Source organism: Haliotis rufescens, unplaced genomic scaffold (assembly GCF_023055435.1).
Source record: "Haliotis rufescens isolate VD_foot unplaced genomic scaffold, xgHalRufe1.0.p SCAF_21, whole genome shotgun sequence".
NCBI classification, from domain to species: domain Eukaryota; kingdom Metazoa; phylum Mollusca; class Gastropoda; order Lepetellida; family Haliotidae; genus Haliotis; species Haliotis rufescens.
In genome coordinates, this window is record NW_025963902.1 from 6,660,773 (window position 1) to 6,680,523 (window position 19,751).

Genomic DNA, 19,751 nt, shown 5'->3' on the forward strand with positions numbered 1-19,751 from the left:
AAATCAAGCTTTGTCACTGCATTGTTTGTGGGAAAGAATTTACACAATCGCGTAACCTGCAGGCACACATGAGGATTCACAGTGAAATCAAGCCTTATCAGTGCACTGTGTGTGAGAAAACATTTACATTATCAGGTTCTCTGAAGGCACACATGAGGATTCACACAGGAACTCAACCTTTTAAGTGTGTTGAATGTGGGAAAGGATTTTCACGATCAGGTAACCTTCAGACACACATGAGGATTCACAGTGGAGTCAAGCCTTATCAGTGTGTTGAATGTGGGAAAGGATTTACAAGATCATTTCACCTGCAGAGACACATGATGATTCACAGAGGAATCAAGCCTTTCCAGTGTGTTGAATGTAAGAAAACATTCACAGAATCAGGTAACCTGCAGCAACACATGATAATTCACAGCGGAATCAAACCTTTTCAGTGCATTGTGTGTAATAAGAAATTTACAGGATCATCTAGTCTGAAGAAACACATGAGGATTCACAGTGGAGTCCAGCCTTATCAGTGCAATGTGTGTACGAAAAAATTTACACAGTCATATAACCTTAAGACACACATGAAGATTCACAATGGAATGAAGCCTTATCAGTGTGTTGAATGTAGGAGAACATTTACACAATCATCTGACCTGGAGTCACATATGATAATTCACAGTGGAATTAAGCCTTATCAGTGCATCGTGTGTGACAAAACATTTACATCATCATGTTACTTACAGGCACACATGAGGGTTCATAGTGGTATCAAACCTTATCAGTGCATTGTGTGTGATAAAACATTTTCACAGTCATCTAGCCTGAAGATGCACATGAGGATTCACAGTGGAGTCAAGCCTTATCAGTGCGTTGAATGTGGGAAACGATTTATCCAATCATGTGACCTGCAGAAACACACGAGGAGTCACAGCAGAATGAAGCCTACCCAGCAGACACAGCGATGTTGATGATGTATCTGGAGCCTGAAGATGCACATGAGGATTCACAGTGGAGTCAAGCCTTATCAGTGCGTTGAATGTGGGAAACGATTTATCCAATCATGTCACCTGCAGAAACACACGAGGAGTCACAGCAGAATGAAGCCTACCTAGCAGACACAGCGATGTTGATGATGTATCTGGAGCCTGAAGATGCACATGAGGATTCACAGTGGAGTCAAGCCCTATCAGTGCGTTGAATGTGGGAAACGATTTATCCAATCATGTGACCTGCAGAAACACACGAGGAGTCACAGCAGAATGAAGCCTACCCAGCAGACACAGCGATGTTGATGATGTATCTGGAGTATCACTGCCAGTAACACTGCCATTCAATTACAAAGGAAAATTAATGTACTTGAAGATTTTTGTGATGTTACTGGTATGGGAATAAATCTGGGTAAGACAAATAATGGTATTTCATAAAGCTTGTCGACTCTGCCCTTATGAAAAATGGGGTCATAAAGGACAAAACATTGAGGTTGTAAATCTCTACAGATATCTTGGAGTTGTGTTTACTCCTACACTCTCACTGTCTAAGACACAAGGCTGTATCTGTTCGGCAAGAATGTTTTCCATCTTATATTCACTGGAAGCTTTCATCAGGTTAATGGCTTGTGAAAACACAAATATGCTACTGTGCCTTGGGCGCTACTTGTTTAAAGTAAAAAAGAAGAAGACATTTATGTTTACTTTTGTAACTATGATTCTATTGATCTCCTGTATAATACATTTAATACTGCATTACCATGATTACTGTGAACAGTATTGCTGAACTTCTGAAACATACTGTACCAACTGCTAGTTTTCATTAGTATACAAAATGGTCTGGAAATCTGAAAGACCTGTATAGATCCGGGGTAGAATAGGTCTTCAGCAACCCATGCTTGCCATAACAGGCGACTATGCTTGTCGTAAGAGGCGACTAACAGGATGGGGTGGTCAGGCTCACTGACTTGGTTAATGCATGTCATCGTATCACAATTGAGTGGATCGATGCACATGATGTCAATCACTGGATTGTCTGGTCCAGACGCAGTTATTTACAGCTCGCCATTATATAGCTGGAATATTGCAAACAAACAAAACAAACTGTAAATCTTATAAATCTGTACTGCAAAACATGTGTTCCATCTCATATTTCACCAAACAAGTCACCGGTGGCCTTTACATGTGTTAAGTGGATAATAAGAAATTCATCATTACTTTTGTAACTACCATTCTGTTAATCCCCTGTGTTATTAATATAATACTGTATTAATGTAAACAGTATTGCTGAAAGTATTGCCATAAAGTGTGATATGGGATAAGTTTAAAAATTTGGACAATGCCTGTAATGGATCCTGTTTCGTTTACAGATTCGAGTTTTGTATGTATTGTTGATTTGAGATTGCCGGACCAAGTTTTTGTACTGACCGTCACATGGCCGAAGTAAAGTTGGCTCGTATTGAGCTCGAGTTGTGTCATTAATACGAAGGTATTACATGGTGTCAGAAGTCATGGCAGGTCGAATTGACATTCCGCCCATGAATTTCGATGCCGCTAATGTGGCAGAAAGTTGGAAAAAGTGGAAACAGACGATAGAATTGCTGTTCAGTGGACCACTCGCGGCGAAAGATGAAAAGGAAAAGTGTAGCTATTTTCTGTTGTACATTGGTCAGGAGGGCCGAGATGTATTTAATACTTGGACATTGACAAATGAAGAAAAGGATAAATTGCAACCTCTGTACACAAAATTTGAAAACTATTGTATTCCTAAAACGAATGTGACAATCATGCGCTTTCGCTTTAATACACGTGTTCAGGGCCAAAATGAGACAGTGGATTTATATGTGACAGAAATCAAAACCCTCTCGAAAGATTGTGCCTTTGGTGCGATTGCTGATGACATGGTTCGTGATAGAATAGTTTGTGGAACGAGTAACAAACAAGTACAAGAAAGACTGTTACAAGAAGCAGATTTGACAGTAAATAAGGCCCTTGAAATAGCGAGAAGTTTTGAAGTGAGTAAAAAACAGATGAAAGAAATTCAGTCAGAGGCAGTTTGTAGCATTCAGAAGAGAAGTGGTGGTTATACTCATCAGAGAAAGTTAGGGGACAGTAGTCAGAAGCGATCAGCAAGTGCACAGGCTAGTGTGAAAACAAGTAGTGATATGTGTGAGAGATGTGGAAAATCACATTCAAAGAATGACATGTGTCCTGCGAGAAGTGCAGATTGTTTGAAATGTCACAAATTTGGACATTATGCATCAGTTTGTAGGTCCAGAACAGTAGCAAGGAATCCACCTAGAACACAGAACTCAAGAGGGTCCGGAAGATGGAAACAAGGTCAAAGCAACCCAAAAGTCCACAGTTTAGAGACTGATGAACTCTTTATTGGGACAATAGAGGATAGAAAGGGTGAAAGTGGTGAAGACTATTCAGAACAATATGCAGATATCCTAGTGAACAAGAAGTTCATAGTACCTATGAAGATAGATACAGGAGCACAAGTTAATGCTATGTCAGAGAGAGACTTTCTAAAAGTCTGCAAGTTTGCAGGTCCTCTTGAAAAACCGGACACAAGGCTTTACGGCTATGGACAGAAGTGGTTGAAAATTGCAGGTATGACTTACCTGGATTGTAGTTACAGAAATGTGTCTGTATGCCTAAAGTTCTATATAGTGCAAGAAGAGGCACCCTCAGTGTTAGGACTTCGAGCCTGTGAGGACTTAAACCTGATAAAAGTCCTGTTGAACATTGAACGCCTGATTACTGATGCAAGTAGTTCTGAGAAAATACTCAGGATGTTTCCAGATATCTTCCAAGGCTTAGGATGTCTTGAAGACAAGTACAGTATTCAGCTTGACCCAGAAGTGAAACCAGTAGTACAAGCTCCACGAAAGGTTCCGATTGCCCTACATGAGAAAGTTCAAGTGGAACTTCAGCGAATGGAGGACTTGGGAGTGATCATGAAAGTTGAAGAGCCCATTGAGTGGGTAAATTCTATGGTAGTCGTCCCTAAAGCCAGTGGTGAAATTAGGTTGTGCCTTGACCCAGCTGACCTAAATAAGGCGATACAACGTGAGCACTACAGAATGCCCACGATACAAGATGTGACCTCAAAGATTGCTGACCACAAGTACTTCACAGTCCTCGATGCGAAATCGTCATACTGGCAAGTACAACTTGACCACAACTCCTCCATGTTGACCACGTTCAACACTCCATGTGGTAGATATAGGTTCTTACATCTTCCATTTGGAATTAAAAGTGCCAGTGAAGTGTTCCAAAAGTGCATGGACAAAATCTTCGAAAAACTGAACTATACTCACCCAATAGTAGATGATATTCTCATCAGTGGCAGAACCATTGAGGAACATAACAAGAACCTCATGGACACTCTTGAGACTGCAAAAGAAAGTAGTATCAAGTTAAATGCAGACAAGACTCAACTGCGTTCGCAGGAAGTGAAATTCTTTGGTGAAATACTTACCTCTGATGGCATGAAACCAGACCCGGATAAAGTTGAAGCAGTACGCACAATGACAACTCCAACAAGCAAGAAGGAGCTTGAAGGTTATCTGGGAATGTTCACTTATCTTGCACAGTATTCCCCTTGTCTTTCTGAGAGAACTCACATCCTGCGTGATCTGATTAAGCATTATAAACCTCTAGTGACGTCACTCTATTGTCTCGCCAGGGTCTTCTTTTACCGACTAAACCTCTACTGGTAGTTTACCGGGCATTCCCAGGGTAAGCCCCGGGATTTCTGCAAGAAATCCCGGGAGATTTTCTACTGAAAGCCTGGTTTTTGTCCCGAAAAATACCCTCTGTATTGAATTACCTTTCAGCATGAAAAAAAACCAACAGAACATGGCTCAACTATTTATTGATATTAGATGAAATTGAAATTGAGCGTCACAGTTCGATTTAGTTTGTCTTCAGGTCATTGGTCATCTGCTCTTTTCGGATCAGCTTCTTCACGTGATGGCGAGTTCATTTTTTTCAACATACTAAGTATGTCAGAGACCGTTGCCTTTTGGTTGTCAGAAGTTCTCTTGTAATTTCGAACGGCATCACTCCGATGTCCTGAAACAAATTGTTCAGATTACTGAAAGTATTACACATACAGCATACAAATACACTTAAAAACTATTACAGATTCCAAAAACACCAATATTACCATATATATCATAAATAAAAAAGAGCATCTTACTGGTTTGGAAAAAATATTTCTTTGATATGTTATGAATTTTGCTGAATAACAATTTCTTATTACTGCAGGACTAAAATGTTTATCAACCTACCGGTAATTTCGCAAATCATTTGTTCATCAACGTCACCTTGATACATTCGAGTGGCTGCCATGGCTCCCAAGGAATGGTTTATCTTCATGCCCTCAATACCGGACGTCTTGCACAGTCTTTTGACGGTACCTTGTAAGGTTATTTCACGCTCGGAGAGTGGATCTCCTAAACGGAATTTAAAGTCATCACTTTCCTTGTCTTCTTCAGCACAGGATGCCGATTCTTTAAAAACTGACTGCGTCAGAAATATATCGTTGTTGTCTGTGTCCATCCTCTTCAGTGGAATTCATTCGACTGGCTTGAACCACGTGCGCTCATTGTTACAACGGGCCTGAAGCACGTGCGTCACGTGCAGCGCGCGGATGTACGCCCTGCATATTGCAGTTAATACCAATTAGTAAAATTATTTCTAAATCATATTATTTGATCAGTTCATAAGTGAGATCAAAAACTTGCCCTCGGTTTTGTTTGGGAATTATGCCCTTGGCCTCGGGAAAGGGGGTCGGGCCTATCGGCCCTCCCCCCTTTCCCTCCTCAGCGGGCATACTTCCCAAACAAAACCTCGGACGCGGTTTTGATCCTACACAGACAGTCAGTGGAATTGGACTCCAAACCATGAACAAACGTTCCAAGAGATCAAGGATCTCATCACAGGATCACCAGGTCCTGTTCTGCGATATTTTGATTCCCAGAAAGAAGTCGTTCTGCAAGTGGATGCATCCCAGAATGGTGTTGGGGCTGTTCTGTTACAGGAAGGACACCCTGTAGCATTTGTATCCAAGTCTATGATGTCATGTCAGCGCAATTATGCACAGATAGAAAAGGAGATGATGGCCATAGTATTTGGCTGTGAGAAATTTCATCATTATTTGATGGGTAGAAGATTTGTTGTCATGTCAGATCACAAACCATTGGAGAGCATTTTAATGAAGCCACTCCACGCTGTACCACTACGTCTCCAGAGGATGAGAATCAGACTGCAAAGGTATGATGTTGTTGTCAAGTACATTCCAGGAAAAGACATTCCTGTGGCTGATATGCTGTCCAGACACTTTATAGAAGAAAATCTGACAGACTTGAACTCTTTTGATGAGGAAGTTAGCGCATATGTTCATATGGTGACAACAGGCTTACCTATTTCAGATAGGAAGATGTCTGAGATAAAATCCACTACAGTTGAAGATGAACAGCTGCAGGCAGTGATTAGTGCAGTGTGAAATGGTTGGGCAGCTACACATGTAGACTGTTCCGCTCAAGTCAAGGACTTTTGGACATTTCGAGAGGAAATCTCCTGTGTTGATGGAATTGTGTACAAGGGGAGTAAAGTAGTCATTCCCTCGAAACTCAGAGTTGAAATGCTTCAATGCATTCATAGTGGTCATCAAGGCATGACCAAGTCAAAAGAAAGAGCTAGAGAGATTCTCTTTTGGCCGTGTATGAACAAAGATATTGAGAGAACAGTAGAGCAGTGTGCAGTATGTCAAGAGCACAGGAAAAGTCCTTGTAAGGAACCCATGATCTCCAGTGAAGTACCTACCCTCCCGTGGCAAGTAGTAGCCACAGATCTATTCCATATGGATGGAAGAGAGTATTTAGTAGTAGTAGACTACTACAGCAGGTATTTTGAAGTAGCCCTGTTAACCAACACAAAGGCTTCTACAGTCATCACACATATCAAATCCATCTTTGGACGACATGGCGTGCCTATGCATGTTGTCTCTGATAATGGGCCACAGTATGCCTGCGCTGAGTTTAAGACCTTAAGTGACAAGTGGAAGTTTGAACACATAACGTCGTCACCACTGTATCCACAGGCCAATGGTCTTGCTGAAAAGACAGTCCAAACTCTCAAACAGCTGTTACGAAAGTCTAGGCAGAGTCATGCAGATCCATATCTGGCAATGTTGGCTTATAGGAATACGCCTATAAATGGACTCGCCTCACCAGCGCAACTGCTGATGGGATGCAGGTTGAGAAGTGACTTACCGGTGCAATATGAAATGCTCAGACCTGAAGTTGTTGACTGATGTAGTGAAACAAGCAATCTCACAGTCACAAGAGACCCAGAAAGTCTACTATGATCAGAGAGCTCATCCAAGACCACCAATACAGGTGAATGACAGTGTGCGATTTAGGCAAGGGAAGGACTGGATCCCAGCTAAAGTTGTGAAATCTGCAAGCACTCCACGTTCTTTGGTAGTAAGAACTCAAGGTGGCTCAGAGTACCGAAGGAACAAGCATGACCTGATTCCAACAAAGGAAAATCTTCCTGACGACTGCAGTACTATCCAAAGTCCTGATGGAACCACTCAAGGAGCAGCTAATGCTACCCAAGAGAATGTTCCTGTACAGTCTCCAGACAATCCGCCAGACATGAATGTGTCGCAAAGCCTTGCTCCATCGAGGAACCCCATTGCATTCCCATCCAGTGGTCAACCAATCTTCAGACCACAGCGATTGTCTGAGTGACTCTAAAATTGCAATAATGGTTTTATTTGTGTTAAAGTTTTTTTGTGCTCAGAGAGACAGACATTTCATTCAACAGTGTGACACTTAAAGTAGTGTTATCTTTATTTTTAGCTTATGGAAAAAAGGGGATGTAATGGATCCTGTTTCGTTTACAGATTTCGAGTTTTGTATGCATTGTTGATTTGAGATTGCCGGACCAAGTTTTTGTACTGACCGTCACATGGCCGAAGTAAAGTTGGCTCGTATTGAGCTCGAGTTGTGTCATTAATACGAAGGTATTACAATGCCCGCATCTCATTTACTCTGGGGATGGTCGGGTAGCCTGGTGGTCAAAGCTTCGCTCATCACGCTGAAGACCCGGGTTCGATTCCCAACATTGGTACAATGTGAAGCCCATTTCTGGTGTCCCCTGCCGTGATATTGCTGGAATATTGCTAAAAGCGGCTTAAAACCATACTCACTCATTTACTCTAGCCTTAACCATGTTAAAGCTCTGCGAAAGAAAATGATTTGGTAGAGGTGTACATGTAGTCAGTTCAAGCAGGCACAGCGTGCACTGGAGGCATGTAATTGACCTAGCTTTTAGACGTAACCATGGTAATGCAGGGGGGCTTGGTTGGCTATCTTTACCAGTTTATTTCAGGTTAGGCTTAAAGAAGGGAGAAATGCAAAGTGTGAGATGAATGAGTATATTAATATACAACCTAATGAATGAGATGTGTAGGGAATGGGAGGGTATAAGTGGAACAAAGAGTCACATGAGGTATCACAGTGGAGTGAAGACTTATGGTCAGAGTGGGAAAGGATTTGCAGTCAGGTGACATGGAGTCACACATGTGGAGTCACAGTGGAATCAAGCCTTATCAGTGCAGTGAGTGTGAGAAAACATTTACATGCTCAATTTATCTGCAGACACATATGCTTTGTCACAATGGATTGAAATCGCACTAGTGTGATAAGTGTATTCCAACTGATAAATTGTAACGTAATCACCGTATTATCAGTTAATCTTTTAATCCGTGCATGGGCTTTTCACACCACAAATGCTCTCAATAACAACATATACACATAAAAAAAATTAAGCGCCCCCCAGAAATTTTCTGTACAGTAAATAAGAATCACGAACATGATAAAATGGACAGAGTGAAATTGGAGAAAGTATTATGTTTGTAAAGAGCAATCATCTGAGAACAAGCTAAACAAAACAATTTTGACCCAGAATTTTAATTGACACTGGTACTGTTTTTACCACAACACAACACCCTCTATAAGTATAGCACTGCTAATCTGGTAAATTATTGCACATAATGAATAAAAATGTGTATTAACGTCCATTAATGACATTCGCATGTCAAAAAGTTTAATAACGGGTGGGGCCACCGGGTGCCCGGATGACAGCCTCGACCCTTCTCCTCGACCCTCCAGTCAGATGTCGGATCATCTCAAGGGGAAATAGCGCCCATTCATGATGCAAAGCTGCTGCCAATTCATCTAGATTGTGTGGAGGAGGGTCCATTGCCTGCACTCTACACCCAAGAATGTCCCAAATGTGCTCTATGGGGTTAAGATCTGGACTCATTGCAGGCTAAGGTAGAGTTGCAATGGTGTTGTTTGCCAAATATGCAGTCACAGCTCTTGAACGGTGGGGTGTAGCGTTATCGTCCATGAACAGGGGTCTTGATGCCAGAGGGTGGTTGGCAAAATGGGGAACAACAACTGGTTCCAGAATTTCCCGGATGTAACGTTCACCATTGAGATTGCCCTGTATAGTCACAAGGTCTAGCTTGCAATCGTGGGGTATGCACCCCATATCATCACGGAGCCACCACCAAACAGAACAGTTGGTTTAATGTTCTTGGGTGTGTATGCTGTACCTTAGTGCCTCCACTCACTCGTTCGGCCATCATTCACATGCAGCTGAAACCTGCTTTCATCTGACCAATGGATACGTCTCCATGTTCTGAGGTTCCACCTTTGGTGTGCCAAACACCATTGTAATCGCAGTCTCCGATGACGTTGTACCAGTAGGGGGCATTTGACGACTTTTCGGGCCGAAAGTCACTTTCTGCTCCACCACACTGATGGAAGAACAAGAGTTTGGAGGCACCGGAGCATGGCCTACATCCCCAGGAACATTAATCCAACTGGGGCTTGGTAATGGTTTGGGGGTTTATCTCTCATGATTGCAGGTTAGATTTGGTCACCATAAGGGGCAACTTAACAGGGGCTCAGTACATCCAGGACGTTTTGAGGCCAGTCGTCGTTCCTCATTTTGACAACCACCCTCTTGATACTCGACCTCAGTACATGGATGACAATGCCAGGCCCCCTTGTTCGCATGCAGTCGTGGATTACATGAGGGCCAATGCAATAACGACTCTACCCTGGCCAGCAATGAGCCCAGATTTAAACCCCCTTGAACATGTTTTGGATATTCTGGGGCGGCGCATATAGGCACGAGATCCTCCTGTGCAAGATTTACGCCAATTGGAAGCAACATTGCATCAGGAGTGGTTGTTGTTGACCCATCAACAGATACAACATCTGATTAGAGGCATGAGACTTAGGGTGGAATGCGTCATCCGGGCATGTGGTGGTTATACCCGCTACTGATCTGTTTCATGTGTCATGTCAAGTAGAGACTTTAAGGAACATTTTCACATGAAACATCAAACGTAACTTGTTTACTTAATCCTGCAGCTCCATACTTTTTTTTAGGAATTGTCTGAGTTCAAAAACAGTACCTGTGTTACAATGATGTTTTTGTCAGTAAATTTCAATCACAACTCACAAATATCATTTTTATTTGTTGTTGAATGTTTGTTCTATCTGATGACATTGGTATTGCCCAGCTCCTGTGGTCAGTCATCCCATGCCATGATTTTTGCCATTTGTTCAGAAATAGGGATGTGCTTAACTTTTTTCTTTGTGTATAGGACTGTGATATAAAGTATATGTTGGCTGTTGTTAATATCACTTTTATTTAGTGTGGGGAAATGTCCGTCACCAAAATAGAAGTACAATCATTCCTAATCAATATTTGGTAACGGTTTGATAAATGAGAAATAAAGTAACAACAATGTTTTGTAAGTAAAATATTTTATGTCGTGAATGAGCATTGTACTTAATATGGGCATCGGTAATGCAGGACAGTCAACTTTTTCGTCTAGGAACACATGTAACTTGTTAAATGGAAACTCTCATTTACGAGCTCAACATAAAATAGGTCATGGGAATGTATTTATAGAACTACGGTAAATAGGCTGACTGTATTACCACCGTAATCTAAAATTACGTCAATCATTTCAAGCTGACAGTAGATAATCACGTGTGTTAATTTGGAGACTCATTAATTCCAACATTTACAGTATTGTAAAGAACAAATTCTATTCTGATTTTGGTATGAATTGAAGATGTTTATATTTTTGACTATGAATAGTTGTGTTAGATGAAATCATGATGCTTTGTGATAGTCATATGTAATATTGTAATTTATGAATATTGATGTTTGTATGAAACATGTAACGCCAGCAACTTTTAACGTCATCAATTATGCTCAATTCATTCATTCTTTTTCAAGGCAAAATTACAGCAAGACTACGCTACTATGATATTGGTATGTCGATAAAAATACGTCTCATCAAGGTTTCGTTCCTGTTATGAAAATGATACCGCGAAAGATGCAGAAAAGGCTTTTATGTGGAATTATCAGGACAATGGTACATCCATAAGGTTCTACCAAGGGGATAAGGGACACTGTTTATATTTATGTGTTAAAATCTGATAGAAATAAAACATCTCACCCAATTGTCATTCATAATATGAAAATTAGTTGACACAATTGACACTTTTTCGACACAATTTAAAATTTAATATAAAGGTATGAAGCAATTGCTGATACTATTCTAAGCGAGACTACTTCATGATTCGCTTGTCACTAACACACACCTGGTAAATAAAATGACAAAAGTAGCGATATTTGTGATGAACCAAATCTTCAGAGGTTGTTTTCAGTCATTTTGCTTTGCCTAAAAATGACTGCATGTGAAATCACAGATCAGCAAATTTCCCACAAAATTCAAAGTGTGAAATTGTATGTACATAATGTATTTGTTATTTTCATCCAACTTCAAAGTGAGGGTTGAAGAAGACGGGCAAACATGACCATGTGACATCTAGTGGGTGAGTCATATCAGCGCACACAGCTGGTACCAGTAAATTAGAATGGGAAAGTCAGAATGTTGGTTCCTGTGTCATGGTGATGAGGAAGAATAAAATATTGCGGACGTTTCTGTAAAGCAATGTTAAGTTGAAATTCATATTTCGTAAATAGATTTCAAACGTTGAATTCTTACTTCATGTTTAAGTTCCGACATACAAGAAATTATGTTTGCGACTGTTCGATACAGGGACGTTGATTCAGTACAAACTAATCAGGTGACGTCACTCTAGTGCACCGGAAATATACGGACGAGGTCAGTGATATCGAGGACCTTTTTCCTTTCAGTACATAGCTGATTTCTATTTTTGAAAACATCACCTACACGATTATAAAGTTTTAGTACATTAATCCCTGGATACATTGACAATGTCGTCTTCTTCACTATTCGAAAGCAGTATGACAGGAAGTATGTTAGTAACCGCAGACTGAATTTTTCTAAAGCATTAAGACCTTTGCTTATGTAATATAATCCAATAACTGCAGTTTTTGTGAAAGATTGAAGATTATGTGTCAAAACCCTTCACCCAAATCGACCAAACAGATATTTCATGAGTCACTTTATGTTGACTCACGTGGAACAGAATATAATCATTAAATTACTAATCACTGTTATTACCCGGTAGTTTTCACTGCAATGTCATATATCAGACAGTTTACATAAGTTTTATATATATATCCTCCAAAGAAACACTAAGAAGTGGACATGTAGATATCACTTGACTGTCTTTCCACATTTGCCAGCTTTTGACAAGCTGAAGTGTGAGCGTGACCACATGAATGATTGTCAATAATTCCGAACTACACAGTTTACATCAGGTTTGACTCTTGACCTTGAGAAACTGAAGAGGACAAAATAATAATTTCTCTCATCTCTTTTTGGTCTGTTTCAGAATATTATTTAAAGAGCCTGCAGCATATATGAAACACAGTTTCTCCATTACATGTTATCTTGGATCTCACAGTGAGTGACTTTTGTATTGGGCCAATTTGGACAGTAGGAAGTGCTTTAATGTCATAAAGGAATGTGACAACTCCTTTTCAGTGAACATGATAACATAAAGTTGATAATGGAAATACAAAGCCAACCACAGAATCCTGGCTCTGTTGCTGAAATATGTGTGATCATGGACTGTGAGAAGGAAATGCTGGAAACAGGTGATCTCAAGGAACACTGTGTTCCTGACACGCTGGAAACAGGTGATCTCAAGCAACACAAAGATCATGGTGGTCCATCAAAGCAGTGTTGTAAGTGTGGGGAAACATTAATTAAATCAGGTAACATGATAAGGCACATGCTTTGTCACAGTGAAGTCGAGCCTTATCAGAGTGTTGATTGTGGGAAAATATTTACAGAATCAAGTACTCTGCAGAGACACATGAGGATTCACAGTGGAGTAAAGCCATATCAGTGCTTTGTGTGTGAGAAAACATTTACACAATCTAGTGACCTGCAGAAACACATGCAGATTCACACTGGAATCAAGCCTTATCAGTGTGTTGAATGTGGGAAAAGATTTTCACGCTCATCGAATCTACAGAAACACATGAGGTTTCACAGTGGAGTCAAGCCATATCAGTGCTTTGTGTGTGAGAAAACATTTACACAATCAAGTGACCTGCAGAAACACATGCAGATTCACACTGGAATCAAGCCATTTCAGTGTGTTGAATGTGGGAAAAGATTTTCACGCTCATCGAATCTGCAGACACACATGAGGATTCACAGTGGAGTCAAGCCTTATCAGTGCATTGTGTGTGAGAAAAGATTTACAAGTTCAGGTAATCTGCAGAGACACATGAGGATTCACAGTGGAATCAAGCCTTATGAATGCAATGTGTGTGAGAAAACATTTACATTATCAGATACTCTACAGAAACACATGAGGATTCACACTGGAATCAAGCCCTATCAGTGCATTGTGTGTGAGAAGGTGTTTTCACAATCGTATAGCCTGAAGTCACACATGAGGATTCACAGTGAAATCAGTTGATCGAATTGTGTGGATTGTAATCTCATTCGTGAATGAGTGTGCATAACAACTGATAAATGATAAATCAATTGGCGTGTTATCTCGTGATGCTTTTATTGAAGCATGGGCTACTGACACCTAGAGATTGGTGAGATCTGCTCTACATAACTACAGATATAGTGGAATCAAGACGTCCTCCATATATATACAAATTATTATTATTTTTAAAGATATTTCTTTAAGGAGATAGGTAACTCAGATTTTGATACTAATCCATCATCAAGACATTTTTCAGTGAGTTACACTATTATTACTTTCATGGTCTCCACATGGGAAAAAGTTGTGAAAGTGCATCAAGCTATGATTTACAAGTGTGTAATTTATCTGCAAGCATTTGGGGCCTTTGACCTTCACTAATTGGATGAAGATGTCGTTGTAGAAATCATTTACCAAAATCAGACAAAATACCTTCTGGTATTCTGTTTTTGTGATTTTTTTTCCATATTGATGTTTGCCAATTTCATTGTCAATTCAGGAGATTTAATCTTTACATTTGTCAGCCTTTTGTGATAAAGGCTATATTCAAGCTTGCGTAGATACACTCTGAAGTTGTTTAACATTTATGATAGGCATTTTAGTTGCCTGAAAAATGAGGGTCAATTCTGGATTCTATGAACTGAAATTTATTCTGTGGCGTTTGAATAAACTGTTACTAATTCTTTCTGAATAAAATATTGTTTAAATCAAGATGAATCTTTAGCATGTTTAGTAGAATGATGAACAACATGCTAGACAACATCAGCTCCCTTGTTTGTCACACTTCATAACGGCACTTATCCGTAAGAGTAACAGATGTGCATATGATCTTCTGATAGGTAGAAAGATAGGCTACAGATGAGACAACTGGTTGGTCACACTGCAGTACGACACCTTGCCAGGCTGGGTTGTTTATATCTATGTTTTAAAATCGGATAGAAATAAAACATCTCACCCAATTGTCATTCATAATATGAAAATTATTTGACACAATTGAAACTTTTTCGACAGAATTTAAAACTTAATATAAAGGTATGAAGCAATTGTTTATATTATTCTAAACGAGATTACTTCATGAATCCCTTGTCACCTGGTAAATCGTTAGACGTCAATGTTCTGTCAATCAAAAGACAAAAAACTATTCCAGGACAAAGACCATTTCTTCTACAAATGCAGATATATTTGATTAAAATGTGATCCAGTTTGCATGGTTTGAGGAAATAATGAATTCAGTTTTAGAAATGGTAATTCATTAATTGGATATCACGACATTGGATATTACACTGAAATATGGACATGATGGACAGTTTGCAGTTCATTAAATCTTCTAACATTCGTCCATATGTAAGAAATATGGTATATGACACTGAACTTGTGCAAACAAACAAATATAGATTGTCAAAACTACATGTTTTCCCACCTACTATGTATGAATTTAAGACATGTTAACCGATTCTCGGGGAATTGGCGAATATGATCGTTAATGATTTGATCAATCACAGATACACTTTTATCACCAATGTGCATGTTTTATTATTGAATGCTCAGAGTAAATATGAGGGTGGTTGGGCAGCCAAGTGGTTTAAGCATTTGCTCGTCATGACGAAAACCCGGGGTCGATACCCGACATGGGTACAATGTGTGAAGCCCATTTCTGGTGTCCCTCGCGGTGATATTGCTGGAATGTTGCTAAAAGTGGCGTAAAACCATACTCATTCACTCAGAGTAAATATCTGATATTGAGATATTAAAAAATACACGAAAGAACGCTGTGAATGGTGAATAAATATAATGACAAAAGTAGTGATAGTCGTGATGAACCATATCTTCAGAGGTCAATTCAGTCATTTGGCTTTGCCTAAAATGACTGCAGGTGATATCACAGAACAACAAATTTCCCACAAAATTTAAAAGTGTGAAATTGTGTGTACATAATGTATTTGTTATTTTCATTCCACTTCAAAGTGAGGGTTGAAGAAGAGGGGCAAACATGACCATGTGACATCTAGTGGGTGAGTCATATCAGCGCACACAGCCGGTACCAGTAAATTAGAATGGGAAAGTCAGAATGTTGGTTCCTGTGTCATGGTGATGAGGAAGAATAAAATATTGCGGAGTTTTTTTGTAAAGCAATGTTAAGTTGAAATTCATATTGTAAATTGATTTCAAAGTTTGAATTTCTTACTTTATGTTTTCGTTCCGACATACAAGAAATTATGTTGGCCCCTGCACAATACAGGGCCGTTGATTCAGTTCCTACTTATCAGGTGACGTCACTCTAATGCATCGGAAATATACGGACGAGGTCAGTTTATATCGAGGACTCTTTACCTTTCGGTACAAAGCAGAATTCTATTTTTCAAAACATCACGATTATAAAGTTTTAGTACATTAATCCCTGGATACATTGACAATGTTGTCTTCTTAACTGTTCGAAAGGAGAATGACGGGAAGTATGTTAGGAACCGCAGACTGAATTTTTCTAAAGCATTAAGACCTTTGCTTATGTAATATAATCCAATAACTGCAGTTTTCGTGAAAGATTGAAGATTATGTGTCAAAACCCTTCACCCAAACCGACCAAACAGATATTTCATGAGTCACTTTACGTCAACTCACATGGAACAGAATATAATCATTAAATTACTAATCACTGTTATTACCCGGTAGTTTTCACTGCAATGTCATATATCAGACAGTTTACATAAGTTTTATATATATATCCTCCAAAGAAACACTAAGAAGGAGGCACATAGATATCACTTGACTGTCTTTCCACATTTGTCAACTTTTGACAAGCTGCAGTGTGAGCATGACCACAAGAATGATTGTCAATAATTCTACACAGTTTATATCAGGTTTGACTCTTGACTTTGAGAAACTGAAGAGGACAAAATAATAATTTCTCTCATCTCATTTTGGTCTGTTTCAGAATATTATTTAAAGAGCCTGCAGCATATATGAAACACAGTTTCTCCATTATGTGTTATCTTGGATCTCACAGTGAGTGACTTTTGTATTGGGCCAATTTGGACAGTAGGCAGTGCACTATCATAAAGGAATGTGACAACTCCTTTTCAGTGAACGCGATAACATAAAGTTGATAATGGAAATACAAAGCCAACCACAGAATACTGGCTCTGTTGCTGAAATATGTGTGATCACGGACTTTGAGAAGGAAATGCTGGAAACAGGTCGTCTCAAGGAACACTGTGTTCCTGACACGCTGGAAACAGGTGATCTCAAGCAACACAAAGATCATGGTGGTCCATCAAAGCAGTGTTGTAAGTGTGGGGAAACATTAATTAAATCAGGTAACATGAAAAGGCACATGCTTTGTCACAGTGAAATCAAGCCCTATCAGTGTGCTGAATGTGGGAAAATATTTACACAATCATCGGATCTACAGAGACACATGAGGATTCACAGTGGAGTCAAGCCTCATCAATGTGTCAAATGTGGGAAAACATTCACACGATCAGATAATCTGCAGTCACACATGAGGATTCACACTGGAATCAAGCCTTATCAGTGCTTTGTGTGTGAGAAAACATTTACAGAATCAAGTACTCTGCAGAGACACATGAGGATTCACAGTGGAGTCAAGCCTTATCAGTGTGTCGAATGTGGGAAAAGATATCAACGCTCATCGGATCTACAGAGACACATGAGGATTCACAGTGGAGTCAAGCCTCATCAGTGTGTTGAGTGTGGGAAAACATTTACCGAATCAGGTAGCCTACAGACACACATGGTGATTCACAGTGCAGTCAAGCCTCATCAGTGCATTGTGTGTGAGAAGACATTCACAGAATCATGTACTCTACAGACACACATGAGTATTCACAGCAGAATCAAGCCTCATCAGTGTGTTGAATGTGGGAAAAGATTTAAACGTTCAGGTCATCTGCAGAAACACTTGAGGATTCACAGTGGAGTCAAGCCTTATCAGTGCATTGTGTGTGAGAAAACATTTACACAATCAGATACTCTACAGACACACATGAGGATTCACACTGGAGTCAAGCCTTATCAGTGTGTTGAATGTGAGAAAACATATACACGCTCATCGTATCTGAAGACACATATGAGGATTCACAGTAGAGTCCAGCCGTATCAGTGTGTTGCGTGTGGGAAAACATTTAGACGACCAGGTAATCTGCAGAAACACATGAGGATTCACAGGGGAATCAAGCCTTATCAATGCAATGTATGTGGGAAAACATTTACACAGTCATATAGCCTGAAGTCACACATGAGTAGTCACAGTGGAATCAGGCCTCATCAGTGCATTGTGTGTGAGAAGTCATTTACTCTGTCAGGTACTCTGCAGAGACACATGATGATTCACAGTGGAAAGAAGCCTCATCAGTGCACAGTCTGTAAGAAAACCTTTACACTATCAGGAACTCTGCAGTCACACATGAGGATCCACAGTGGAATCAAGCCGTATCAGTGTGTTGCATGTGGGAAAGCATTTACACAATCAGGCCACCTGCAGAAACACATGAGGATTCACAGTGGAATCAAGCCTTTATCAATGTGAATGTGGGAATGGATTTACACAATCAAGTAATCTGAAGGCACACATGAGGTTGCATATTAGGGTCAAGTCTTATTCTGTGTGTTGAATGTGGGAAAGGAATTCACACATGATGATTTACAGTGAGCACAATTGAATGAATTGTGTGGATTGTAATCTCTTTTGTGAACGGGAATGCATTAGAACTAGAAATGATAAATCAATCGATGTGTTATTGGTTAATCCTTTAATCCAAAAGCATGGGCTTCTGACACCTAGAGGTTGGTGTATCTCATCTGCTCTTCATAACTTCAGAAATGGTGAGGTCAAGATTGTCTTCCTCCACATATATACAATATATCAGCAACTGAGGTTGTATGCTAATCCATCACCAAGACATTTTTCAACAAGTTAAACTATTATTATTCAAAATCTTTCATGGTTTGCATGTGGGCAAAAGTTGTGAAAGTACATCAATCTATGTTAGGAATGTTATTTATCGGCAAGTATTTGGGGCCTTAACCTCCTCTAATTGGACGACGATGTCAGTGGGAGATACCATTTACTAAAATTGGACCAGACTTTCTGGTATTCCATTTTCGTGATTTTATTTTCATATTGACGTTTGCTAGTTGAATTGTCAATGCAAGAGACTTCAACTTTCATTTGTGAGCTTTTCGTGATATTCATGCTTGCATGGGAACATTCTGAAGTTGTATAACATTTATGATATGCAATTTAGTTGCCTGAAAAAAGGGCCAATTCTGTATTCTATGAACTGAAATTTATTCTGTGGCGTTGACTTTTTGAATTATCTGTTTCTGATTTTTTCTGAATAAAATATTGTTTCAATCAATATGAATCGTTAGTAGAATGATGAACAACATGCCAAGCCTGAAAAATAAGGGCCAATTCTGGTTTAGATTCTATGACCTGAACTTTTTTTCTTCGGCATTGACGTTTCGAATTTCATGTAACTAATTCTTCCTGAATAAAATATTGTATAAATCAATATGAAATGACTTTTTATGAATGTTTACTGTAGATATATTGAACTTGGTATCACATTAATAATAATAATAATCATAATCATAATCATGATAATCATGTTAATAATAATAATAATAATAATACGAAAATGAGGTGTAAGTGGACATCAAAGGGTGCAATAGGACTCCTTGTCAGCCTGATGCATATGGTCTTGATAGGTAGAATGATGGACAAGATGCAAGAGAGATATATTGCTAGGTGAAG

General features: G+C 39.5%; 2 protein-coding genes across 3 annotated transcripts in view; one reads left to right on the forward strand and one right to left on the reverse strand.

The window, feature by feature from the left end:
* Positions 1-19,509, forward strand: part of LOC124133330 (zinc finger protein 501-like) — a 32,168-nt gene extending 12,659 nt beyond the window's left edge. Inside the window, exons 3-4 of one of the 2 annotated variants that reach the window (XR_007222572.1) lie at positions 11,883-11,929; positions 16,243-16,901. Coding sequence is in view for 1 of the 2 variants with exons in the window: in XM_046497697.2 (XP_046353653.2) it covers positions 17,082-18,521 (1,440 nt within the window). In the remaining variant the exon portion in view is untranslated. The other variant, XM_046497697.2, reaches the window with a different exon arrangement.
* LOC124133337 lies at positions 4,845-5,758 on the reverse strand. Its single transcript, XM_046497705.2, has 2 exons — positions 5,279-5,758; positions 4,845-5,060 (listed from the first exon to the last, which is right to left on the reverse strand). The coding sequence occupies exons 1-2, from the start codon at positions 5,547-5,549 to the stop codon at positions 4,918-4,920; spliced, it is 414 nt and encodes a 137-aa protein (XP_046353661.2). The 5' UTR covers positions 5,550-5,758; the 3' UTR covers positions 4,845-4,917.
* Positions 19,510-19,751: the final 242 nt, after the last annotated feature.

Excerpts from the sequence above, each read along its gene's own strand:
- LOC124133337 (XM_046497705.2), bottom strand. The coding sequence starts at position 5,549 with ATGGACACAGACAACAACGATATATTTCTGACGCAGTCAGTTTTTAAA. Across the intron at positions 5,061-5,278 it reads AATGATTTGCGAAATTACCG|GACATCGGAGTGATGCCGTT; the intron begins GTAGGTTGATAA and ends AATTTGTTTCAG.